General features: G+C 41.7%; 1 protein-coding gene across 2 annotated transcripts in view; it reads left to right on the top strand.

Annotated features, from left to right (window-relative positions):
- DGKI (diacylglycerol kinase iota) overlaps nucleotides 1-26,688 on the top strand; it is a 504,155-nt gene that overhangs the window by 172,145 nt on the left and 305,322 nt on the right. For both annotated transcript variants that reach the window (XM_068972548.1, XM_068972547.1), the window contains exons 2-3: nucleotides 8,730-8,838; nucleotides 23,369-23,464. In XM_068972548.1, coding sequence (XP_068828649.1) covers nucleotides 8,730-8,838; nucleotides 23,369-23,464 — 205 coding nt within the window. The remainder of the gene's footprint in view (nucleotides 1-8,729; nucleotides 8,839-23,368; nucleotides 23,465-26,688) is intronic.

Genomic DNA, 26,688 nt, shown 5'->3' with positions numbered 1-26,688 from the left:
GATCACAACAAACTGTGGAAAATTCTGAAAGAGATGGGAATACCAGACCACCTGAGAAATCTGTATGCAGGTCAGGAAGCAACTGTTAGAACTGGACATGGAATAACAGGCTGGTTCCAAATCCAGAAAGGAGTATGTCAGGGCTGTATATTGTCACCCTGCTTATTTAACTTATATGCAGAGTGCATCATGAGAAATGCTGGGCTGGAAGAAGCACAAGCTGGGATCAAGATTGCCGGGAGAAATATCAATAACTTCAGATACTCAGATGATACCACCCTTATGGCAGAAAGTGAAGAGGGACTAAAAAGCCTCTTGATGAAAAGAAAGAGGAGAGTGAAAAAGTCGGCTTAAAGCTCAACATTCAGAAAACGAAGATCATGGCATCTGGTCCCATCACTTCATGGGAAATAGATGGGGAAACAGTGGAAACAGTGGCAGACTGTTTTTGGGGGCTCCAAAATCATTGCAGATGGTGACTACAGCCATGAAATTAAAAGATGCTTACTCCTTGGAAGGAAAGTTATGACCAACCCAAACAGCATATTACAAAGCAGAGACATTACTTTGCCAACAAAGGTCCATCTAGTCAAGGCTATGGTTTTTCTAGTAGTCATGTATGGACGTGAGAGTTGGACTATAAAGAAAGCTGAGTGCTGAAGAATTGATGCTTTTGAACTGTGGTGTTGGAGAAGACTCTTGAGAGCCCCTTCCACTGCAAGGAGATCCAACCAATCCATCCTAAAGGAGATCAGTCCTGGGTGTTCATTGGAAGGACTGATGTTGAAGCTGAAACTCCAATACTTTGGCCACCTGATGTGAAGAGCTGACTCATTTGAAAAGACCCTGATGCTGGGAAAGATTGAAGGTAGGAGGAGAAGGGGGCAACAGAGGATGAGATGGTTGAATGGCATCACCGACTCAATGGACATGAGTTTGAGTAAACTCCCGGAATTGGAGATGGACAGGGAGGCCTGGAGTGCTGCAGTCCATGAGGTCTTAAAGAGTTGGACACGACTGATCGAGTGAACTGAACTGAAAAACCCTGGTATACTAAATCAAGATTGTGGATCTAGCTTTGAAGTATATTTGCTATTAAAGCATGTATATTTGCTAGAGTTGTCATTAACAAAGTACCAAGCACTGTTTTAAGCAATAGGAATTTATTGTTTCACAGTTCTGGAGGCTGAAAGTTTAAGATCAGCTGCTGATTCCTTCTGAGGCTGAGGGAGAATGTGGTCTAGGCCTTGCTCCTCTAGGTACTGTGGTTTTCTGGCAATTTTTGGCCTTCTTTGGCTCATGCACACATCCCTGAATCTCTGCCTTTATTTTCACATGGTGTTCTCCTTATGTGTGTATCTGTCCAAGTCGTCTCTTCCATAAGGACCCCAGTCGTATTGGATTAGGGCCCACTCTAATTCCCTCTTTTAACTTGATTATCGCTGTAAAGACCTTCTCTCCAATTAAAGTCTCTTTCTGCCGTGTCCTGGGGATTAGGCCTTCATCAGATGAATTTGATGCGGGAACACAATTCAACCCCAAATAGTATGATTACTTTTTATCCATCCCCAGGGATTACCTCAACTGATATCTTAAGGAGAAGAATGTCATTAACTCCTGAGAGAATCCCAGTTAAGAAATGTTGCCTCATGTCTACATCATTGCCATATTGCACACCAACCCTATGCCAGCACTGCTCTAGGAATGCACTGATGATGAACTAGGCTGGGGAAATAAATCCTAACAGTGGGTTCCCAAGTTCCCAGGGGCATTTAGCAGCCAGTCTGCTTTACAGATTAAACAAACAAACAGTTGCCTTTTTGGTATTGCAATCATTTACAAGAATATCATTAAATACTTCCAATGTCATTTGGATTGCATTTTTTTTTTAATATGTTGGTAAATTTGTCTGAGGGGAGTGAGTGCTGCTGCTTAATTTTGCTCTAGGCAGTTAGGCAAGTCAGGGAAGAAAAGTGATTCATTCCTTCGGCAACCGTGGAATTATTTACGGTGCCTGGAAGAAGAATCTGTTTGAATAACCCCTTTGAACTGCCTGACACATAATGGAAGCTTGTTAAATGTTTATCGAAGGAACAGAGGTGTCCAGGGAACTTGGAATATTTGAGAGCAATCGAATAAAAAGCACATATTTATTCAGAGATTTACCATATACCTCATCTTGGCTGGATGCTTCTGAGGACGGCTGAGGCATATGCGAGACCGGTAACAGCCGTGACTATTTATTGTGCTTGTCATGTGCCAGCCATCCTGCACATGTTTAAGAAAATGGCCAGAGCTACTCTCTGAGTTGGATAACATTGTTTTGATTTGAAATACAAGGAAAGGCTAAGAGAGGTCACGCAACTTGGTGACGGGTGAGGTAGGGTGTGTTCTCAACCCGTGTGATCAAATGCCTCTCTAATCGGCCTCTCTCTGAAAGCTTGCACTCTTGTTGTAGAGATCAGACACTTATAATTGCAACAATTACAAAAGTAGCATGGCAAGAGGCTGATTGTGTCATATGTCTCTTTTGCTGTGTAAGGTTGTGCTGTTACCATTTCATATAAGCGTGGGTTTGGGTAATGGTTAAGTATGTACATGGTTAAGTAAGATGCCTGGATTCAAATCTCACTTGAACCTCTTCCCATCTCTGTGATCTTGGACACGTAGTTTAACCATTCTGTGCTATATATTTTTTTAAATTGTAAATTAGGAGATAATAAAAGTACCTGCCTCGTGAGGGATGTATAAACAATGTAAAATGAAGCAGTGCCTGGCAAAATATATTTCCTGCTAGAAGCTTCACAAAGGCAACAGTTTATGCAAGCTTATTTCATTCATGTATCTTAAACATGTAGAACAGTGGTTGGTATGAAACAGACATTCAGTAGTAAATACATTGGTGAGTGAATAAATGTGTTTCAGTATATAAATGCTAGGGCTTAGTCACATTAGCAGACATAATGAAGTGGTCAGATGTATGCACCTTTATATAGAACAGTAGTTCTCAGCTCACAATTCATGTTTGAAATCCCTAGAAGGCCTTTAAGTAGACTGATTCTCCAAGTCCCATCATAGGCACAGGTTGAGAATCACTGTGAAAGTAACAGATACCAGTGTAGGCTCATCCATGTATAACATGTTGAAGATTCAACTCCAGTGGTGATTTTCTGAATGCCTTTCAACCCTTAGGTACCTAAACCCAACCTTTGTTTCAGTAATGATTATATTCCTGAAAAATGTTCATAGCTGTTAAGATGGTCAAAAAATACTGTTTTCATATTAAAATGAATTAAGGTTTAGGCTCAAATAATTACACAGTTTTTTTCTCTATATAAATCTCTGGTAAGATGTTTGAAATTTGTGTGGGTTTGAGACAACTTTTTTTTATTGAGTAGACTCCCCTTAACACGACAGGCAGTTTGTCTGGATCAACCAAGAAGCACTGTGGGCTGCTGTGAACATAGGCAAAATTAGTGCAATTAATGGAGGGAAAAACACCAACAGGTACCATAATTAAGATTTTGCTTGAGGTACTTGGGGAATTAAACCAAGGTACAGAATGACTTTTGAGGCAGCTGGTTCCTTTTCTAGAGCAAGGACATGAGTCCATTGATCTCTAGTGTGAAAGTTGCCTGTCTTAAGAGACTTCCTGGCTAAGGAGACCTCCTAACTCTTTGGTGCTTCTCCCAGCAGTTGGGCTCCTCATTCTGTCCCCGCAGGTAGCATCACGTGGAGAGGGAGTTTGCAAGAGGGGGATGGATCAATTCTGGGAGCCACATCACCCTGGAAGAACAGGAGAACCAACCTGAACCAAGAGAAATTTGCAGAATGGATAATTAAAAAGGATTCTGGCCCAGTAACCACTTACATGTTTTCCCATAAATTAAAAAGATCCTTTCTCTTTATGAAGAGTACATGCTGCATGTTTATTTCAATAATTTGTATTAAGAAAGTATTGACTATCATATGCCTTTTACAAATGCTGTCGCAAAAGATTCCATTTTAATGTTGATCACAAAGCCGTTTTGAGGTCTCTTAGGCTTCTTAACACTGGATTCTCTCTCTCGTTGCCTCTATCTTTAAAGAGCTTCTTTGAGGGATTTTTGGCTTTCTCAGGAAAGAATATCACTGAAATGGAAGGCCTGAGATATAATTCAAATCATCCTAATCAGATTTCTCAACCCTTGATCTAATCAGCAAGCTGTTTGGCTTAGCTTCTTGGTCAAGTTCATTCATTAACTCAGAAAGCATTTATTGAATATATGCTGTGTCTACCCCGGGCTAGAACATAATAAGATTAGTAGATGAATTGAGCCCTGTCCTTTAGGAGTTTATAGTCTTATTGAATGAAGTGAAGGAAATAATAGAATGCTATTTAAAATGTATGATGGTTTTTGTACTTTAAATATGTTCACGGTTTTTCATGGCAGATAATTGACATCAACTGTGACTTTGTGTGCCTGAAACTGCACTTTAGAATATTTTGGTTTTGTATCTGTTTCACCATTAATATCACACTTCTTTTCAAACACTGTCTTGCCATTATAGTCATCACCTGACAAAGTATTGTTGTAAAGTTAATAGAATTATTGCCGTTTCATGGTTTTACTTACTGTGGATTTGGGAGGGTTCTGAGCAGGAGGAAACAATGAAAGTTGAAACTCCATTGAGTTTTTTTTTTTTTTAATTGTAGTAAACTGCAGCATAAACCCCCTCAACACACATCAAATTCTGTCAGATTCTTAAATGTCATCTTTTGCAGCCAAGATGAATCCAAATAGAAAAATAACTTATACTAATGTTATTTGAGGTCTGAGAAATAATGAAATTGCTTTCTTATTTTGGAACAAAGTGTGTATACATGTATGAACTATTGGGAAAAAAGGCTTTTTCTCCCATGGTTATTTGGAAGAATGGGAAGCTATAATCAGAAGTTACCTCCCACCCCCTTTATTACCTCTATATATTTTTCCTGTTCTCTCTCTTATGTAATATCCTTTTGTGAGGCCCATTTACAGTTACAAACTGGCAGCCACTTTGAAGTTTCTTATTTATTTCCCCCCTAATTAATGTTTTTATGTGTGGTAGATATACAATTTTCTTCTATTAATGTTACAAAAAAGCCAACCTTAAATTTGCATCCACAATGGGGAATAATCAACAAAAGCCCTTAATCATTTGTATTCAGAGGCTGGGTGAAAGTGTGATTTGACTGAGGTTTCATTGCTGGGCTTATCCAGGCTTAGGGCTTCCCAGGTGGCGCAGTAGTAAAGAATCTGCCTGCCAGTGCAGGAGACGCGGGTTCGATCCCTGGGTCCAGAAAACCCCCTGGAGAAGGAAATGCCAACCCATGCTAGTATTCTTGCCTGGGAAATCCCATGGATAGAGGAGCCTGGTGGTCAACAGTCCATGGGGTTGCAAAGAGTCAGACACGAGTGAGCAGACATGCAGCCACGCGTCCAGGGTTAAATGTTAGTATGTCTCTTGCTTTATAACCACATTGCTCTTCTAGAGACATATGTATTCCTTGCATCCTAATTTCACTCTTTGAGCAATTTGCTGGCAGTCCTCATTAGCAAGAATAATCAGGTTTTGGGGGTCAGTCTCCAGCTTCTGGTGAGTTAAACTCATTTGTCCTGTGGTTTCCTCTGTGATAATAGAATTTTGTTTCCTCTCTTCTATTTTCTGATCACAAATCTCTGTGGCTGTTCACAGAAAAATGAAGGATCTGTGTTTTTCTCTTCACCTGAAATTCAGGAATTCTTCAGCTGTCCTAAGACTTTGTGTTTAGGCATCTTTTTTTTTTTTTTGCTAGAACACTTAAATTTAGATTGTGATAACTGTTAGGGAATCAAAAGTGGAACCTGTAGATGTTGACTCCACAGAGATCTGACTTTCTTGTGATAAAAACTGTGACTCAGAATCACCATACAGGGTAAGTCAGAGAAAAGTCCTAATGAAAAATGCTAAAGAAGTTCTTTGAACTCAGCTGGAGGAAAAAATGCCTTGGGGGAGGAAGTGAAGGCTCACCATATAAGAATCATCTAGTATTCTTTTCTTCTGGCTCAAGAAAATGGGATATACTTTGGAGTCAGGGGCCAAAACTGATGTTATTCCTTATTTGTCTTGATGAAAGTGAGGCGAAAAATATTGTGTCATCAGACTGTCTTTAAAGGCCTGCATATGTGTGATGACTGTTTTGGGGGGCTTATGTAAAGCACGTACATTCCTTGCTGCCCAGTGGGAGCTTCTGTAGGCTGCTGGCAAGCTTGATACGATCACTTTCAACTACTGAAGACCTGTCCAGTGTTTCTGGGACTTCCCGTGTAGGAATATAAGAGAAAGAGAAGACGAAAGGAAGGAGCAGGAGGGGGAAGGGCAAGGAGAAGAAGAAGAATCTTCCAGTGTTCTTTCCTTATGGCTCCACAAAATGGAATATATAATGGAGTGAGGGGAAGAAGGAGATGAAGAAGGACGGGTGAAGAAGGCTGGACACTGGCTGAACTCTCAGACGTGCTTGATCCTTGATGACTGACTGGCTTCTTTTCTGGACTCTGCTCAGCCTTTCCTTGGGTTTGGGGGCTGCTGTTCACCTTGCTCACCTTTGCAAGTGACGTGACTGGGTGGAGCTTGCAGAGGTCAGGGGACAGTGCAGGGAGACCATCTGTCATTAGCAAGATTCTGCTGGGCTTTGGTGGGATCCCATCTTACTGTCGGTGTGTCGCCTTGCTCCTCTGTGTGAGGATCTGGGCCTCCCTGGGGACTTGGTGCATCTGCGGGTCCAGTGTCAGAGGTGGCAGGTTCCTTCAGTCTTGTTCACGTCTCGTGAGACAGGCTGTAGGGAGCTACGGGCAGTCAAGCGGGCAATGAAGTGGTTGCTGATTTCCTCCTCCTGGATAGGCCTGGCGTATTCAGTGCCCCTCACCTGCCTAAGATACTTGTTCTGTCCACCTAAATAAGGAAGTGAACTAAAATGAGCTTGAATGGCCGGATATTGAGTTTATACAGGAATATCAGAGGAAGTGGGGCTTCCCTGGGTGGCTCAGTGGTAAAGAATCCGCCTGTGATACAACAGGAGATGCAGGAGGCATGGGTTCCATCCTTGGGTCAGAAGATCCCCTGAAGAGGGGGCGCAGCAGCCCACTCCAGTATTCTTGCCTGGAGAATCCCATGGACAGAGGAGCCTGAGGGGCTACAGTTCATAGGGTCGCAAAGAGTTGGACACGACTGAAGCAACTGCTCACACACGCACTCAGCAGAGGCAGTGCAGTGTGGGACACGCAGACTGTAGCGAGCTGTGGGCAAGTCTCCTGATAGTTTGGGATGCAGTGTCCTTATGGTCAAAGAGAGTAAAGTGGTGAGAGTCCAGACAGATTCTAAGCAGCAGGTTCATTGGCTTGAGGATGGGGAGAGATGCTTGTCAGATATTCTGCACTGCAGGGATAAGCTTCTGTCTCCTGGAAATCAGGCATTTACTGGAAATCAGTCTCTTAGCGCTTACGTTTTGTTTGCCTGAGGGCACTTGTGGGAGATTCTCCATTTCATAGTGTCTAGATCCATTTTAGATTAAAATCCTTCCACACTCCTGTGCAGCAGCGTGAAGCCTTTAGAGACAGAAAGAAGCACCTGGGAAGCATGTGGAAGCTCGGATTCCTGCTCTCCCCACCGCCGCCCCAAGCCCACCCCAGACTCAGGACTCAGAGCCGCAGCATCACAAGGCACCCCTCATTCTAGTTCAGATTGTTCTCAGAGCAACACATGGACACTCCCAGAGAGGACTGCTCCTCTCCCTTCCAGGGAGCCACTTAGTTAAGCCACAGATCAGCCCTCCTGTTTAAGCTTGAGACCATTGTCTGACATTTCTGATAGAGCTGTTCAGAAATTGGCCTTCTATTATTCATGATGGAACCATAAGCTCTCCGTGGGTGATCCCTGCTTTCTTCCTTTATCTTGCTCTCCTCATTCTCTCCACTCTGCCCTTATCTCCTCCCTCCCCTTGGCTCAGCAGTAGGCATGTTTGCTTGCTAAAGCAACTCCTCTTATGTCTCATCTTTGCCTAGGTCAGTCTTGACTTTCTCAACCTCTCCTGATTCCATCCCTCCTTTCTGACCCGCATTCTGTGACGTTCCACTCAACAAAACTAAAATCCAACCAACGTGTTTTCGAATTTTCTTACCCCAGACTTTGATAAAATATTGGTCTTGCATTGTGTGATTTCCAGGATACGAATCAGTCTTTTCCCACTTAGAACCTCAAGTCAACTGTAGACATCCTCTGCAAGGGCAAGGGAGGATGTTCTTGAGATGTGTAACAGTGAACTTGGGGGTGGTAACCAGCTTGGAGAGCTCTTTGCTGGGAAATGGAGGAATTTTAATCAAAGACCTCACAAGCCTGCTTTGCTTGCTTTTAGTCTCTGGCAGCTTTTAAATTGTCCAAGGACTGTGACCACCTCAGCCTTAGGTCTTTTTCTGCCAACAGAGACCTGCATTCTGCTGTCTCCCCTGAATGTCCCTAAGGTGGCCCCCTCAACCTTCCTGTCTTTTGAGACCTGCCATCCTTGGTTCTCACCATGCACTTTAGAGATTCCAGTACATTTGCAAAGGTTTTCACACATGCAAGATTAACTCAGGCATCGTTTCTACCCCATGGGAAATTTTCAGCTCTGTATTACCTTCTGATGTTGGTTTTTGTTTTTGTTTTTGTTTTTTTTTTCCTTCTTGCTGCAGGAAAGCAATCTCTCGGGCAGGCCTGCAGCACTTGGCTCCTGCGCATCCCCTCAGCCTTCCTGTTGCAAACGGTCCAGCGAAGGAGCCCAGAGCGACTCTGGACTGGAGCGTAGGTGTCGGCGTTTTCATGTAAAGTCATTTCACTGCATGTGTGTCTTTCTCATTCTCAGGATTCCTGTAGCTCCTGACAAGACTTGATCATTTTCAGTATTGTTCACTGACCCATCTTTGAGTATCTAAGCCCCGGCTCCATTTTCAGATTTCCAGGAACATAGCTCCTTTTATGAAGTCAAACATATTGAAGACTAGGCTAAAAACTTCAGGAATCCTTTTAAGCACTATTTGCCTGGGATTGCAGCTGTGAAACTGAGCAACTTCACTTTCACTTTTCACTCTCATGCATTGGAGAAGGAAATGGCAACCCACTCCAGTGTTCTCGCCTGGAGAATCCCAGGGACAGAAGAGCCTGGTAGGCTGCCATCTCTGGGGTCGCACAGAGTCAGACACGACTGAAGTGACTTAGCAGCAGCAGCAGCAGCAGCAGCAGCTGTGAAATAACAAGTACTTCTGTGCACATGCTTCATTGGTCCCTGCCTGCCAAGTTGGCGATGAATAGAGTTTACTCTTAGAGACTAAGTCGTAAAGTCCAAGTTTGATTTCCTTAGCTCAAGCTGCCTTTTTCTTTTTTGGTGCTTTTCTTTCCTTTTTCATTTTTACTGAGAGAGGATGACCTCACTTTACATTCCAGGCCCTCCATGTCCTCCTGTCTGCTATGTTTCCTCTCCTAACCCAAAGGTAATGGGTCTTGTATCAGTGGGGTGGGTATATTAGCTGATTTTTTAAAAATTTATTTTATTGAAGTCTAGTTTGTTTACAATGTTGTGTTCATTTCTACTGTTGTTGTTATTGTGAAGTCACTAAGTCTTGTCTGACTCTTTGCAACCCCAAGGACTGTAGCCTGCCAGGCTCCTCTGTCAGTGGGATTTCCTAGGCAAGAATACTGGAGTGGGTTGCCATTTCCCTTTCCAGGGGATCTTCCTGACCCAGGAACTGAACCTGTGTCTCCTGCAGTGGCAGGTGGAATCTTTACCACTGAGCCACCGGGGAAGCCCAGTTACTACTGTATGGCAAAGTGACTCAGTTATACATATGTATATATTCTCTTTCATATTCTCTTCTGTTACAGTTTTTCACAGGATATTGAATATAGTTCCCTGTGCTATACAGTAGGACCTTGTTGTTTATCCATTCTTTTATATAATAGTTTGCATCTGCTGTATATTAACTGATTTTAATGTTTTATCTAAGAGACATCTATAAAAACTGTTAAATTGAAGATTGCAGTGTGAATTTCTTAAGTCAATTAGAATACATTTGTGAAGAGTCTTCGGTGAGCCAAGTTCTTGGTTGAAGGCATGTCTAACTATGGACTGAAAGGCCTGTCCCTTCCTGAAGCAATGTAAGAGACAATATGAAGCCAGGGGAGGCTGCTCTGAGATTATTCCAGTCTGGTCCTGATGAATCTTGTCTAGCCTTTCTGGTTGAGTTGAACAGAGGGAATAATCCATGTTCTCTTCCTCCCATAAGAAAGACCATCTGGCAGGGTGCCAGAAAGGAAAGGACTCTAAATTAAATTTTGTTTTTGGCACATATGCCATAACTTAATATCATTTAATACTGTAATATTTCTCCCTCTTCCCAAAGAACACACTTACTAACATCCTTATTTTATATTCTGGACACACAGCAATGTATGCAATACATGAAGTACCTGGCAAAAGACTGAATCTAATTGAAATGAAACTTTCTTCCTTGATGAAGTCTGCTATATATATTAGCTGATTTTAATATTTTATCTAAAAGACATCTATGAAAGCTGTTAACTTGAAGATTGCAATCTGAATTTAAGTCAGTTAGAGTGTTCAGGTCACACCTGTGTATGTTGAGTTGGTATTTGGGAAGACCCTTGCCCTCCTGTAAGTTTCCCTTTATTCCAGGACAGTCATTTAATAAACCCTTAAAAGGTTAGAATATAGAATATATTGACACCAGTGCCTACATAATTTAAAAGAATTAAATACATAAACAAACATAAGTTAAATTTAAAAAGGAATATACATGGACCACTGATGAGGATGTGCTAAGAATCAGGGACCCAAAAAATGTTAGTTTATTATCCATGATGTTCCAGATCCTCTGATCCAAACTCATAGGATTCTATTTGAGGTGCAAGATTCTAATGAGAGTTTATGTCATTTAGATAGAAACATCCATTAAATCAGGCTACCCAGGTGGCTCATTGGTAAAGAATCTGCCTTCAGTGCAGGAGACGTGGATTCGATCCTTGGATCAGGAAGATCCCCTGGAATCAGAAACGGCACCCGACTCCAGTATTCCTGCCTGGAGAATCCCATGCACAGAGGAGCCTGGCGGGCTACAGTCCTTGGGGTCGCAAAAGAGTCAGACACAACTGATTGTGCACGCACACATCCATTAAATCATTTCTCTGCCCCTCGTGTGACGTTAGTTAAGTCACTTGATTTCTTTCAGCCGCAGTGCCCTCATCTGTAGATGGGAACAATGGTGACTTCTCCCTCAGGGGGACTTCAGGGCTGTTGTTAAGATAAAATGGGGCTGTGAATGTAAACGTTCTTGTAAACTGTACAGCCGGTAGGTTTATTTATTCAGAAATTAAGTCACTGATGAATTCATTGATCGATCACCATTTGTTGAGTAACTGCTTTGTTCTGGAACCTGTTTGGTTCCTTGGGATTCTGGGTGAGGAAGATATGGTTTCTGCTTTCAAGAAGCTTAGAATGCAGAAAAGACATTGACACCAAAATATGGGCAGTGACACCAAGCATAGTGGGGTTCAAAGAGTGCCATGGGGGTGTGAGGAAGGACACTCCATCCCTGTTTGATGCTGGAAAGAGTTACCAGAAAAATGCTTTTAGAAAAAGTTTCCTTCCTGAACCAAAGCTTAACTAGAAGGTGTTATTTTCCAGATTACTGTAAAGAGGTCTATGCTCTAATATTTCATCAAAATGGTATTTTTGGCTGGTGGTGGGAGGCTGCGGTGCACGTTTCGGAAAGAGTGAGTAGGAAGTAAGGCTGCGTTGTGTGTAGCTGATCCTTCATCTTTCAGCCCCTTCGGTTGTGGTCACTTCATCTTGGTGGCCTGATGAATTGTCACGGTGACAGGAAACACTCTGGGGATGTTTAACAGTAGAGGGAAAATTGAAAGCCTTCCCTGAAGACACTCTTATCTCAGGGCTTATTTAGAGATCTTATATGGAAGGAGTTATAAGATGTGACTCTAAAAAACCCCATAATTGTGGGCTAATATTGCTGAAGCCAGACAGCAACCAACCCTACACATTCTTATTACAGTTACCTAAAAGATTTTTCTCAGAAGAGAGGAAGAAGCAGATTGTTCAAAACATTTAAATGCCTTTTTTTTTTTTTTTTTTTGCTAAGACTTCCCTTGCTTCCAAATTTTTGGCTTTTACTAACCAAACTGCTTTACACCAACTTCATTTATGCCACTTTGGTTTGCCTGCTTGTGCAGAAAGCTAAACCAGGATTTTCTTTGTTCTAAACTTTAAAATATAAAAGTAGTCCTACTAGTCTTGACCTACCACCATTGCCTTATTCCACCTTCTTGTCTGCTTCCCTGCAAAAAAGCAGTGTGACCAACCTCTCTCCTATCAGCTCCCTCTTCTGAACTAAATACATTAAAATGATCAATCATTTTATTGCTACTGATTGTTGAGTGGATTGGAACCTCTTATTAAGAGTTTCTCAAATGAGAAGAAGAGTGGCAAAAATGCCAAAATAAAGGTAAAAAAGGAAGAACTTCAATTTCTTGTCTTGGATGCAATAAGAGTCCCCAGTAGAGCTGAGGATGCATCCAGCTTAACAGGGATGGACAGGGCTGTGGAAATTCACCTTGTTCTGCATTCAACCCCCTTGACTCATACCTTGAGATTCTCTTTGCCTCAGAGGGTCAGAGGTGGAAAGTCATCTCAAAAACCTGTAGTACGATGACCCCTAACTTATGTCACCTCCCCTCTCCTCCTTTCACCAGTGAGAAAACAGATGCAAAAGCTGTCCATGCTGCATCTTAAGTCGAAGACAAATCAGGGTGAACCTGGAATTTCAATCTTAGTCCCAAGTTTCTACTTACTGTAGAAACCTCAGAGGGCCCCATTCTGACTGTGTGTGTGCGTGCTCAGTTGCCCCAGTCATGTATGATTCTTTGTGACCCTGTGGACCCTAGCCTGCCAGACTCCTCTGTCCGTAGGATTCTCCAGGCAAGAATACTGGAGTGGGTTGCCATTCCCTTCTCCAGGAAATCTTCCTGACCCAGGAACTGAATCTGGGATTCCTGCATTGCACCTGGGAAGTCCCGTTCTGACTCTAGTATGTACCAAAGACTTCAGAAGGGGCACAGTTGTTTCCTAAACATCCTCTTGCGGAGGATTTTGAGGAGTGGCCTGCTTGTGGAGTGCCTGAGACCCAGGTGAGATTAGACTATAGGCCCCTCTGCATTCGGCCAGAAGAATCCTGTTGCAGGAGTCAGTTTTTCTGCTTTGGGTCAGTGAACTTAACAATTTCCTTGAAGTGTTCCATTGTCATATTCCCATTTCCCTGCTTAGTGATGCGTACTATCTCTTATTTTTAGTCTGTTCCTCGAAGTTCGGAAACTTCTCTTTTGCTGTGATTCACTCACATATTTTATTTTGACTTATGGGATTCTCTGCCCCACACAGGGTCATTTCCTTGATGACTCTTTGCCAACCTTTGGGCCTGCCACCTGCACACACACCCTCCTCTCCATTCATGTCAGGGATGGAAGCCTTAATGATGGGGAACAGCCAGATCCAGCCTCAGTACAGGGCTGGGGTCTTCTACTGACTACAGTGGACAGTCGGCTTCACTTGAGGTGAATGTAGCTCTTTTCTACAAAGACTTGACTCCTGCTCTCTGCCAGGCTGTGCTCATTTGTTTGCTTGAACTAGCTCTGTTTATTTTGGTTGAACTAGTTCTGTTTATTTTGGTTAAACTAGTTTCTGTTTATCTGTTTTTGATTCCACATAAAATTTCTACCAATAGGGCATTGTCTTCGAGCCAAATTCGTGTTTTGGGTTGACTTATTCTAGGTCATAGTTCGATTTGAGGCACTTTGAAGGGAGGAGCAGTGTTCTCTGCTAGCAAGCAGAAATATGTATCTTCTTCACAGTGGACTGCACAGTATCGTTGGCCTAGTAACTATCTGGTGGATGTCAGGGATGAATTGATTACAGCTTTTCTGTTCAATCAGCAAGAAAGGGACACATCTCTGGGAGCCGATGGGCACTTCCAGTTCCAGAAGGGCATTGGAAGACGTTTGAAACGTCAATGAGTTTATGCTATTGAGTTCCGAGTAACTCTTTTAAAATTTCCTTTCTAATCCAGTCCATTGTGTTAAGACTTGAAGCTTGCACAGTTTTTGATCTTCCCATTCACCGTGATGGCATCCTCTCTCCCCTTTCATGGTAAAAACCTACAGGGCTGCTCCCTTTGACACCATGCCATGAACATCAGCCAAGCCAGTTTTGGGGAAAACAGGCTAAATTGCTAGAAAGGAAGGGAGTAATGCTCTAACAGGGGAAAATAGTCCCATCTCCTGGGCTGGAATCCAAGCTTCCAGTTTAGGGGGAGTTAATCCACTTTGAAGTAAGTCTATTGCATAGATAATGCATATCTTCTCTTAAATGTCACATGCCTCTTGTGGGATGGAGACTTATTTAGGACATGGAGATTTCTTCCTTGTTTTTATTCTTAAAGCTGAAAACAGGATGTGGGTCTTCACTATTCTGAGGCTATTCTGTAATTTGCTTTTGCTTATCACACTGCCTGAAACAGTTCTCCAAGCAATGGTGAAAAATCCACCAAAATCTTTCTTTAAAAAAACTATATTGGTTTTCAATCTGACATCCTTGATTTCTGTTCATTTTCTCTTTCCTCATTGGAAAATTTCCTCCAATGCTGAGGGCTGTGGAAAACAGCCTCAATGCAAACAAACCCAGACTTTATATCCCGACCACCTTTCCTGTCCTCTGGATGATGATGCTTGAAAAGGAGTTCTTTTAAGCAGGTAGAACATGGAACAGTGGGTACACTCACCTCACAGTTTGGTTAAGCAATAAGATTAGGAAAACAGAGTCTTCATATGGGATTGATTAAACTGGGTTATAAAACTAGGTCGTTTTATCTTTGGAAACCTTGAATGGAAAGGCAGAAAGAGGCGGGTGTGTGTATGTGTGTGTGTGTGTGTGTGTACACCCATATGCACATGAGCATGCTCTCATTTTAGCCTTGTTTACAACGAGAGGTCCTCACAGACCTGTGCCTTCTTTACAAGCTCTAGGCCTTGTCATCACCCATAGTGACACAGCCTGATATCTTTCTTCACTTCCATCCCTCTTTTGGAAAAACATTGTCAGATTAATCAAGATGTCAGATTGCTGAGCCAAGCAGAAGGAGCTGACCATCTATGAATTAGTGAAGGTCCTGGCTGTGACCAGTCATCTTAATAGTGGACAGATCTAGCATGATTCAGGCACCCTCACTAGTCTCTTATTTTCTAAAATTATGAAAATTTTAAATGATATCACATTGGCTGCTGGGAGAAATCACAGAATTGTACAGCTTCACAGCTCACTGAGAAGTAACTAGGTCTAATCTTTTGCCTCTTAGTAAGTGATTATAAACTAATAAAGGTAAACAGAAGAAATATATGTGAGCCATAAAGTAAGCCTCATTTTATAGTGGCCACATTAAAAAGAAAAAAAGGCATAGGTAAAATTAATTCTGTTTTCTAAAAAAATTTAAAGGACAGAGCTAGCTTTAAAAAAAATTAATTGAATTTCGCTGCACCGGGTTTTAATTGTGGCATGCAGGGTCTTTGGTTGTGGCATGCAAACTTTAGTTGTGGTGTGTGGGATCTAGTTCCTTGACCAGGGATCAAACCTGGACCCCCTGCATTGAGGGTGCAGAGTCCTAGCCACTGGACCACCAGACAGAAAGACAGAAAGTTGTGCTCAATCATAGCTGACTCTCTGTGACCCTATGAACCATAGCCTGCCAAGCTCCTCTGTCCATGGGATCTTTTCAGGAAAAAATACTGGAATGGGTTGTGATTTCCTTCTCCAGGGGATCTTCCTGACCCGGGGAACAAACCTGGGTCTCCTGTATTGCAGGCAGTATCCTACATTGCAGATGGATTCTTTACCAACTGAGCCACCAGGGAAGCCCCTAAAAGTAATTTTAGTGTTATATTTTATTTGCCCAAATATATCAAAAATATTACTATTTCAACACATAATTGATATAAAAATGATCAATGAGAGAATTCACTTTTTACAGAAAGTCAGTCTTCAAAGTCTGCTATTTATATTATTTTACACTGACAGCACATCTCAATTAATGCTTATCCCATTTCTAATGTTGAATCACCATTTGCTTATTGGACAGCACACATCTAAACCATCCAAGACAGATTTTACCTATTATTACCTTAAAGATTTTTAGGGGGAGGCAGTCCAGATTTTTTCCATTTCTGAATTTTATATTTCTGATATTTATATTTGATACATATTTATAATTTTCTTACTGTTTTAGAACTCTTCTTTTTAGCCAGTAAATGGCTTCATTTTGTGTGGATTGTTTGCTTCTGGTGTCAGTGTATCCTGTTTGTGTCATTCATTCACAACTTGCATCTTTTTACCTGTAGCTAATTACTACTAAGAGTTCAGGTAGAACTTGAGGGCAAGGAATCATATCTATATTTACCTAGGTGGGTCTCTACTCTTAGGTAACTGAATCTATCCATAGATAGGTTGATCTATATAAATCTATGTATATCTATGGATACATTGTTTTAACACTCACTCAGTTCAGTTCAGTTCAGTTGCTCAGTCATGTCCGACTCTTTGCGACCCATGAATCACAGCACGCCAGGCCTCCCTGCCCATCACCATCTCCCAGAGTTCACTCAAACTCATGTCCATCGAGTTGGTGATGCCATCCAGCCATCTTATCCTCTGTCGTCCCCTTCTCCTCCTGCCTCCAATCCCTCCCAACATCAGAGTCTTTTCCAATGAGTCAGCTCTTCGCAAGAGGTGGCCAAAGTGTAGGAGTTTCAGCTTTAGCATCATTTCCAAAGAACACCCAGGACTGATCTCCTTTAAAATGGAGTGGTTGGATCTCCTTGCAGTGCAAGGGACTCTCAAGAATCTTCTCCAACACCACAGTTCAAAAGCATCAATTCTTTGGTCCTCAGCTTTCTTCACAGTCCAACTCTCGCATCCATACATGACTATTGGAAAAACCATAGCCTTGACTAGACGGACCTTAGTCGGCAAAGTAATGTCTCTGCTTTTCAATATGCTATCTAGGTTGGTCATAACTTTCCTTCCAAGGAGTAAGCGTCTTTTAATTTCATGGCTGCAGTCACCATGCGCAGTGATTTTGGAGCCCCCAAAATAAAGTCTGATACTGTTTCCACTGTTTCCCCATCTATTTCCCATGAAGTGATGGGACCAGATGCCATGATCTTCGTTTTCTGAATGTTGAGCTTTAAGCCAACTTTTTCATGACTGCTACAGAAGAAATGCTATCTTCATTTAGAAATAGAGCTATTGTTTCTGTCTGGCACAGATGGGTACTCTGAGTTGTATAGTGTTTGAGATGGAATTTCAAGACGCATGTGTAGAGAAGAGAAAGAGGTCCCTGGGTGTGGAGAATGGGGTAAATAGAAAACATGACACAGAAAAGGAAAATATGACTATACTGAGATGCATAGCCTCATACATTCTATGAAACTGTGTATGGAGGTGAATAAGGAAGACAGCCTGGTAGCATTAATGGAAGGTCTAGTATGTGGGATTAAGTTTGGAGTTTGTTTTATAAATAATAGAGAATTTTTTTAGCATCCTGAGCAAGAGAGAGTCATAATCACAGCTGTGTTTTTAGGAAGTTAATTTTATAGCAGTGTAAAATATCAGAGAGGAGATGTGGATGGACCTAGAAACTGTCATACAAGTGAAGTAAATCAGAAAGAGAAAAACAAATACTGTATATTAATGCATTTATGCGGAATCTAGAAAAATGATACGGATGAACCTATTTGCAGCACAGGAGTGGAGACACAGACTTACAAATGTATGAGTGCCAAGGGTGGAGGGAAGCAGGGTGTGGGATGGATTGGGAGATTGGAATTGACATATATGCACTACCGTGTATAAAATAGATAACTAAAGAATCCACCTGCCAATGCAGGAGATGCGGGTTCCATTGCTGGGTTGGAAGATTCCCTGGAGAAGGAAATGACAACCCACTCCAGTATTATTGCCTGAGAAATCCCATGGACAGAGGAGCCTGCTGGGTTACAGTCCATGGGGTCACAAGAGTTGGACATGACTTAGCAACTAACCAACAACAACAACGAGAACCTACTCTGTAGCACAGAGAACTCTGCTCAATGCTCGGTGGTGATCTGCGTGGGAAGGAAATACACCCAAGAGCAAACCAGGACTGTTCCAGGTTGGGTTGGGGGTGGACTCTGTTCCACACAGTTATTCAGTGACCCAGACTGACAGTTACTCTTACAACTTCATCAGAAGACTTTTAAATCATCCCAAAGACCAACTGCCCAGGTACCCAGTATGAGAACAGAGTATTGAGGAATGCCCATGAGAGGCTTAGTGGACCAAGTCTGAAAACAGTATACGTCCCTCTTGTTCATGGTTAGAACTGGGTCATGTGGCCACACTTGTTACAAGTGAGACTGGGTAGCAAACTCCAACTGTGTGTTCAGGAAGAAGAGGAGAATGAATTTGGTGAATGGCTAGCAGTCTTGACTACAAAGGCCCAGGAGAGGAACTTGGATGATACCAAGATCTATGGATTAGGAAGACAGGAAAGGAAAACTGCAGACCAACCACAAAGATAATAGTAAGAATTACATTGAACTTGTATTAACTTCTCATTGTGGGGAAGGCATTGAATGTTATTCATTTTCACATTTAAACATCTTTGTGACTTTGTGAGAGAAGTAAAATCATTATTGCCACTTCAGTGGGGAGTGAACTGAGGTCTAGCAAAGTTAGAGAGACCCGAGGTCCTAGAGCTTGGTAGCAAGTTTACCTGACTCCAAAGCTTATGTTTACTGATACTGAAGTGGATTAAGATTTACCAGAAATGTAAGAAAAAAAATATTTTATTTGTCTACTCTATTTATGGGTGAATGCCACCCAGCTGGATACCTTTATACAGAATTCAGGAGTTCCCAAGGTCACCCTCACCTGCAGCTTCCGGAATTCAAAAGACCACACTTACGTTCAGTCATTCATTAGAAGGACTCAGAATTCAGTGAAGGCTGTTTTACTCACATTCATGACCTTTTACAGCGAAAGGAAAGTGAAAGTGTTAGTCACTTAGTCATGTCCTACTCTTTGCAACCCCATGGACTGTAGTTTGCCAGGCTCCTCTGTCCATGGAATTCTCCAGGCAGAAATGCTAGAGTGAGTAGCCATTCTCTTCTCCAGGGGATCATCACAACCCAGGGATCAAACCCAGATTTCCCACATTGTAGGCAGATTCTTTACCATCTGAGTCGCCAAGGAATTCCAATACAGTGAAAGGACACAGGTTCAAATCAGCCTAGAGAAGAGGTGCATGGTGCAGAGTCCAGGAGATTCCTGTACAAGGGGCTTCCAACTGTTCTCTCCCAGTCAATTTGTGATAGAGCTAACTTCTCCCAGCAGCCATGGTGGGAATGTACATATGGTGTATCACCACCAAGAAAGTGCATCTGAACCTTGGTAACCAGAGTTTAATTGGGGCTTAGTCATATGGACATGGTTGACCACCTGCATGGTTGACCTTAGCCACTTGACCCTCTGGAGGTTGAGTTGATATATACCCCACCACAAGTCAGTGCTATTTTAGTATATCTAGTATAACCCAGGGTCCCCAGGTAAGCAAAGATGCCCATCAGGCAAGACATCCCAGGCACTTAAATTACCATTCTATAGTTGAGGGCCAAGGCCAAACCTCTCTTTGGGTAAGGTTACTTCTTTCTGATGCATTGGACAAGACAGATGTACAAGAAAAGGATTAGACAGGGAAAATATAGTCTAAGAAAGGTATGTTTCATGTTTTCTTTGCATGACTGGCTTTTTCTTGCATGCTTCTGTTTCTGTTGTGATTTTGAAAGATTGTCAAGTCTCTCAGGCATCCATGTTTATTTCTCATGGTGTATGACTCTGAGCTAATGGACAGGTAAAAAAGTAATTATCCTTTCTACTCCTTGGAACCTTATATAACAAGAATGTGATTCATTCATTGATTCTTGGTCTCCTCTTTTCAGTTCCCTAAATGTATTCATCATCTGCTGTTTGCAAGGTGCCAAGTGCTGGACAGTTAGTGTCCATATTAAGGTTAGAATCTAGCATAAGAAGGAAACTTAAATCAAATAGTCATGCCGATGAATGAATAATTGCCATCTGGAATAAATGATGGGAGATAAACATAGTTTTATGAGAGCAGCTAACAAAATGACTTCAATTTGAGAGTCAGTGTTGGCTTGAGAAAGTAACGCTCGATTTGGTGACCAAAGGGTAAATAGAAATTAACCACGTAAGTCAGAATGGAGTAGACAATATACAGTGAAACAATTTTTAGTTAAGAAAGCACCACATTCAGTGGACCTGGGGTGAGAGGCTGCTTAGTCTCCTTGGGAAATAGGAGGAGACCAGTGTGACTGCATGTCAGCGACCGAGAGGGAAAGAGAGAGATGAGGTAACTGGACAGGGAAAGGAAGAGATGAGCGGGGCGGGGACACCAGGCAGGGGGCTGTCGGGAATGTTCCAAGCCAGGGGGGTGGAGGATCAGGTGGTAACAGTAGAGCTGGTGAGCATTAATTGGGTCTCATATACATTTTGAAGCTAAAGTCAGTACCATTATTTCCCGAACCCAATTCCGTCCGGCTTTCTTCCTTCTCGTTCACTGTCACTACTTTTGTCAAGATCATCAGTGACTTAACATGTTCACGTGGAGAAACCCAATGGCCAGTTCTCAGCCTTCAGCTTTTGACGCAGACCTTCTAGGGGCACTTTCTTCCTGGAAACGTTACTCTCTCTCTTTTTTTTTTTTTTCCTTGTATTTCAATGGCCACTCCATCCCAGTCTCCTTTGCTGGATCTTTCCTATGTTCTCAAACTCTTAAATGTTGGAACGTTCCACGGTTCAGAAATCAGAGCTTTCCATCCACATTCCGTCCGTAGGGTTTTCCATTCTTGGCTCTAGATCAGTTAACGGTTGCCTCCCAAATTATTCATACAGTACAAACCTCTTCTTTGAACTTCAGACTTATAAAAAACAGCCTTCTCAACATCTTCACTTGAAGGTCTGAAAAGCATCTCAGAATTCCACATCCTCAAAACTGAACTCTTATTGCAGTGATCATTTCATAATGTATTAAAATATCAAACACTATATTATACACCTGAAACCAACATATTGAATGTTAATTATAACACAGTTGAAAGTAGAATAACAGGAGAACCTGAACTCTCCCTCCCTACATCTGCTCTTACTCTAGTCTTCTCCCTTCCTGCTTAGTAAATGGTGTTCCCATTCTTACAACTGCAAGTATTTGCTAAAAACTTCAGACTAGTGAAAGCAGACTCTCTGGGGGTGGGATGATAGCCAGGTATTCGTCAAAGCTCATCAGGTCATTTTAATGAGCAATCAGATTTGAGAAGTAGCGTGTTTGACCCAGCACCTTTTTCTTTCCTTTTTCTCTTACAAGGGTTGGGCTTTCTAATCAGGTTCCCCACTTAGGAGTGAAGCTAGTTCATCTTAGCAGTAGCAGTCCTTGCTGTGCATGGATAGTGATCAGCAAGCCCCTGAGTGCTTGCAGGGGTCGGGGCGGTCTTTAGTGCAGGAACACACCAACTGGCCTAGCGTGAATGAAGCCTCCCAGCCCGGTGAGTTACTGATGTCTCTTACATCTCTGACTCCCAGGTCTTGCCTGCTCCTACCCAGCTTCCTTGACCTACCAGGACTTAATTGCTGGCCTGCCTAGATTGGTATTATCAAGGATTTTTGACCTTTCCCCCACTGCAACATTTTATACTTCACTTTTTAAGAGTTGGTGGGATTTCTGCTGTAGTAAGTATTCCTAGTATTTGCTGCTATAATTATTTGTTTAGTTTCCACGTTCATTGGTAGGTTTTACTATACCCTAACTCTGTGCCTGGGCTTCCCAGGTGGTGTGAGTGGTAAAGAAGCCGCCTGCCAATGCAGGAGACATAAGAGATGCGAGTTCAATCCTTGGATTGGGAAGATGCCCTGGAGAAGGAAATGGCAAACCCACTCCAGTATTCTTGCCTGGAGAATCCTAGAGGAGCCTGGTGGGCTACAGTCCATGGGATTGCAAAGACTCAGATATGACTGATGCGACTTGGCATACAACCCAGTGCCTGGCACCAGGGATATGGAAAAATGCTTGCTAAATGAATTGAAGAATAAAACAATGGAAAGAAATTCTACAGATGATTATAAGTTACAGCTGGATACTAAATTCCCAGTTGTAGAATATTTGTTTGTTGAGCTTGATTTATTTAGGATAACTGGCAGAGCATTTCCTTTTAATTAATTTTTTATATTGTTTTCATCCATCACTGAGAACTTTTAGGGTTTCAAGTGAAGTGAAGTGAAAGTTGCCCAATCATGTCTGATTCTTTGTGACACCATGGACTACACAGTCCATGGAATTCTCCAGGCCACAATATTGGATTGGGGAGCCTTTCCCTTCTCCAAGGGATCTTCCCAACCCAGGGATTGAACCCAGGTCTCCTGTATTGTGGACGGATTCTTTACCAGCAGAGCCACAAGGGAAGCCCATAGGGTTCCAAACCTGCACCTATTCTCTGCTACTGGAAGTATGAAAATATTTTTAGAAGCAAGGAAATCATTCAACTTGGAGGACTTAGAATTGGGTGAAGGCTCTATTGAACTGGTAATAGGTTTAAATTGGTAGAAATTTGTTATGCTTTATCTATACAGTGACTTAAAACTAACTTTTAAGAAGCTTCTGGTTTAGAAGCATAATTTACCCATTAATAATATAAATGTGTTTTCAAGAAGTCTTTAAAATACTTTAATAATACTACCCTCCATAGCTAACTTGTTAAAAAGAATCAACTTTTAATAGAATTTTGGTTTCAGTTGTTGTGGACTCTGCAGTGGGCCTGGATGAATAAGGCTTTAGGTTGAATAACTTGAGGGTTTTTCCCCTTTATTTACTATATATTTCAAAGATGACCACCGGCATTGTTAAAGCATCTTTGGAGCTAACATCTTCATTATCGCTCAAAATTTTTTCAAACACCTTTTCCATTTCTAGAATGTCACTAGGACCAACTCCAGCAGTATTGTCAGGAGTGAAATAAAAAGTCTTTAGACTGCTGGGATTCACTAGTGTTCTTCCAAAAATCTAAATTTGAGATCCATTCTCCCCACCACACCCCGCCGCCCCCACTTATGCCTGAAAGGAAAATTGAAGTCAGGTTTGTCTTTTCTCTCCAGGAAAATGCCGTGAACGGGGAGCACCTGTGGCTGGAGACCAACGTCTCGGGAGACCTGTGCTACCTTGGGGAGGAGAGCTGCCAAGTCAGATTTGCAGTGAGTGTGCGCCCGGCTCCCCTGTGGTCTGGCTTTTGTGAGGGAGCCTTGTGGGTAATTGAATCTGGAGGCAGCTGGGGTCACCTCGCCTGAATTTCCAAGGAGAGGTTTGAAAGAGCCCGTCCCTGTGAGACAGCCGGCAGGGTTTATCAAATTAGCATGGCATTTAAGGGCTCATTTGAATGGTTTTAGGTGTTTTTCTTGACTCTGCAGGTGGAACCATGGAGTAAGGTGCTACTTTGTGATGATACCCGGGGTGGGTATTTGTTCGTGTCTGGGGGTGGGGTGTCTTGTGGGGAGAGGCCTGTGTGTGGAGGAAGGGTCTCTGTGGGAGGGGGCTCTCCTTTGTAGGGGAGCATGTGTGGTGGAGGGCACTACTCTTGGGCAAAGCTGGAGATGAGTGCAGACCTTGGTCTGGTGGTGGGTGCAGGCTCACAAATAATTAAGACTAGGCTCCATATTATGACATTCTAGGAACTATTAATATATATGTGAATGACAGTCAGTTACATTAAGAGTATATGTGGCTTTTAAGTGTTTGAATGTTAAATCCTCTTTATGTTCTGTGAAAAGAGCATGGTTGCCAGGCAGTAAGTTGGGAGAAACTAAAATTTTAGTATTGAGAAAGTGAACTTAAAATTTTTGTGTGGTTTCAAATGACGGTTCCAAAAAGAAAGTAATAGGAAACTTAGAGTAGTAAAAAAGAAAGAAAGAAAGAAAAGATGTATTATTTCTTATTTGGAGGAAATTGGCATCATAATTGACCTAATAATATTTTTTTTCTTTTTGATTATGCTTGTTTATTATGTGAAAGAAAGATTGGGGCAATATGTAGAACCTAGAAATTGCGAATGACTATGTTTCTGTGAATAATGAAGAAGGAAGAAATTGAGTTTCTGCCAAAGTTTCTGGAAGAATATAGACCTCAGGGACTTTTATTAGGCTGCCTGGAATCACAAAGCTGGGGAACAAAGATCTTTAAAATTACATTAGCTGTTTTTATACCTAGTTTATAGGTTTTGTTTGAAAAACTTTATGAGAGTTTGGAGGACCAAGGTTTGTTTGAGTGAGGGTGGAACAGTTAATTATCAGTTAAAGACCCAGCTGTACAGGCTATCAGTCCAAAGTCAGGAAACCTGGATTTGAGTCTCAGTGTTACCACTGGCTGTGTGACGCTGAGAATGCCCGACCTTTGGGTGTTGGTCATCTTCAAAGTAGAAAAATGGAGAAGGATTAAATTAATTTTGTTTCCAACTCAGATCTGTACTTTGTTGTTTGCATTTTTTTATGTAGTTGTAAATTCAGTTGATTTAAACATCATTTCAACTTTATGCATATGCATTTTCAATTAAAGTATAATTGCGTGGAACTCGATTAAATTAACCAAAACCAAGAGAAGCTCAGCTGTTTGGACTAAACTGCTATAAATGATGAATTAGCATTTGGATCTTAGTTAATTGCGTAAATACTGGTCTTGATAATGGAAAATGGAAAAAATGAAAGCCATTCTTCCTGCATGTGTACTTTTGAACTGTTATCTACTGATGTTGCTGCCAACTAATAGACTGTAATTTTATGGGGTTCTGCCTTATTTCTAGATTACTCTTTGATCTTTTTCTGATGGTCTTTTAGGGTCAGCCATACGTTACCTCTCTTGACAAAAATATGAACAGGTACCTACATCCTCCTTAACCTGTTTCAGTAAATAGCACTAATTGATTATAACTTGGTCACTATTACCTCTAGGCCAGGAAAGTAATAAAAAAAGGAAATTTTAGGGAGATGTAAGTAAATAATGGAGTTATGAGACTTTCTAATGTTCTTTTGAACCTTCCTTATGCTTGCATCCCAAATACTTGGCTCTCTTAGCTCACTTTACAAAGTGTCTGGAAGATAAAGATCTCTCCTCCCAAAAACATTAATTAAATGAAGGCATAAGTTGGTGAGGAAGCTGAAGATCTGTGTTTCCTCATTTCATGTTCTGAAGGCTCAGTTTCTTTACCTGTAAAGTAAGGGAAATGTTTTGAGGATTAGGTGAGATAATGCATTGAATCAGCTTAGTTGCCAGACAGACGTAATGAATTAAAAGAGGAAAAAAAACTAAAACCTACAAAGGAGAAGAGCAGATAATTTACAAAGGAACAACTAATCATAAAGGCACCCAAATTAAAACAACTATGAAGAGTCAGCATCATGTGTCTGTTAACAAAGAGTTACAGAATGATACTACCTTGCTGGCTCATTTGGAACAAAACTGGTTTTCTCACTATCAAAATTGTCCATATGTATTCATAATAAAAGCATTGGAGCTTGCTCTCTCTAGCTTGCTCTCTCCACCTCCTTTTGGCATCACGTTTTAGGAAGGACATTGACAAAGAGAAGACCCGGACAGTGTAGGAAACTTTGTAGTAGAAGGAAGGAGAGGAAACTCTCCTATAGAAGAGATGGGGAAGTTGGGAGGGGCTATTGTAAACAAAAAGCCCATTGAAGGAATCTGACAGTTTGAAGTATAGTGGTTTTTCATTGGCTAAGCTGTTGCCAGGTAAAGAGAAAAAAAAATCTTTCTTCCTATTTATGGTGATAGTAAAGCAGTGTCACTTCCTGCCAGAGATGCAAAGTGCATCTCTTTCTGTTGGGATCTGAGAGGGGGCTTTCCAGGTGTCTTTTCCAATAGATGAAATCTCCATGTTGCAAGGTTTGATGCTTAAGGTCTTCATTTCCATGACTATGTTTTCCCTTTGGTGACCATGAGTTTGTTTTTGAAGCCTGTGAGTCTGTTTTTGTTTTGTAAATAAGTTCACTTGTATCATTTTCTCTAGATTACATGTACAAGTGATATTGTACGATACTTGTCTTTCTCTGTCTGGCTTTCTTCACTTAGTGTAATAATCTCTAAGTTCATCCATGTTGCTGCAAATGGCATTATTTCATTCTTTTTTATGGCTAAGTAATATTCCATTGTCGGGGCATCCCAGGTGGTTCAGTGGTAAAGATTCCACCTGCTAAGCAGACCTGGGTTCAATCCCTGGATTGAGGAGATCCCCTGGAGAAGGAAATGGCAACCTACTCCAGTATTTTTGCCAGGGAAATACCATGGACAGAGGAGCCTACCGGGCTACAGTCCATGAGGTTGCAAAGAGTCAGACACGACTTAGCAACTAAACAGCAACAACAAATATTCCATTGTATATAAGCACCGCATCTTCTTTATCTGTTCCTCTGTC

This window comes from Capricornis sumatraensis, chromosome 5, assembly GCF_032405125.1.
Source record: "Capricornis sumatraensis isolate serow.1 chromosome 5, serow.2, whole genome shotgun sequence".
Classification (NCBI taxonomy): domain Eukaryota; kingdom Metazoa; phylum Chordata; class Mammalia; order Artiodactyla; family Bovidae; genus Capricornis; species Capricornis sumatraensis.
This window is presented reverse-complemented; position numbering and strand designations above follow the sequence as displayed.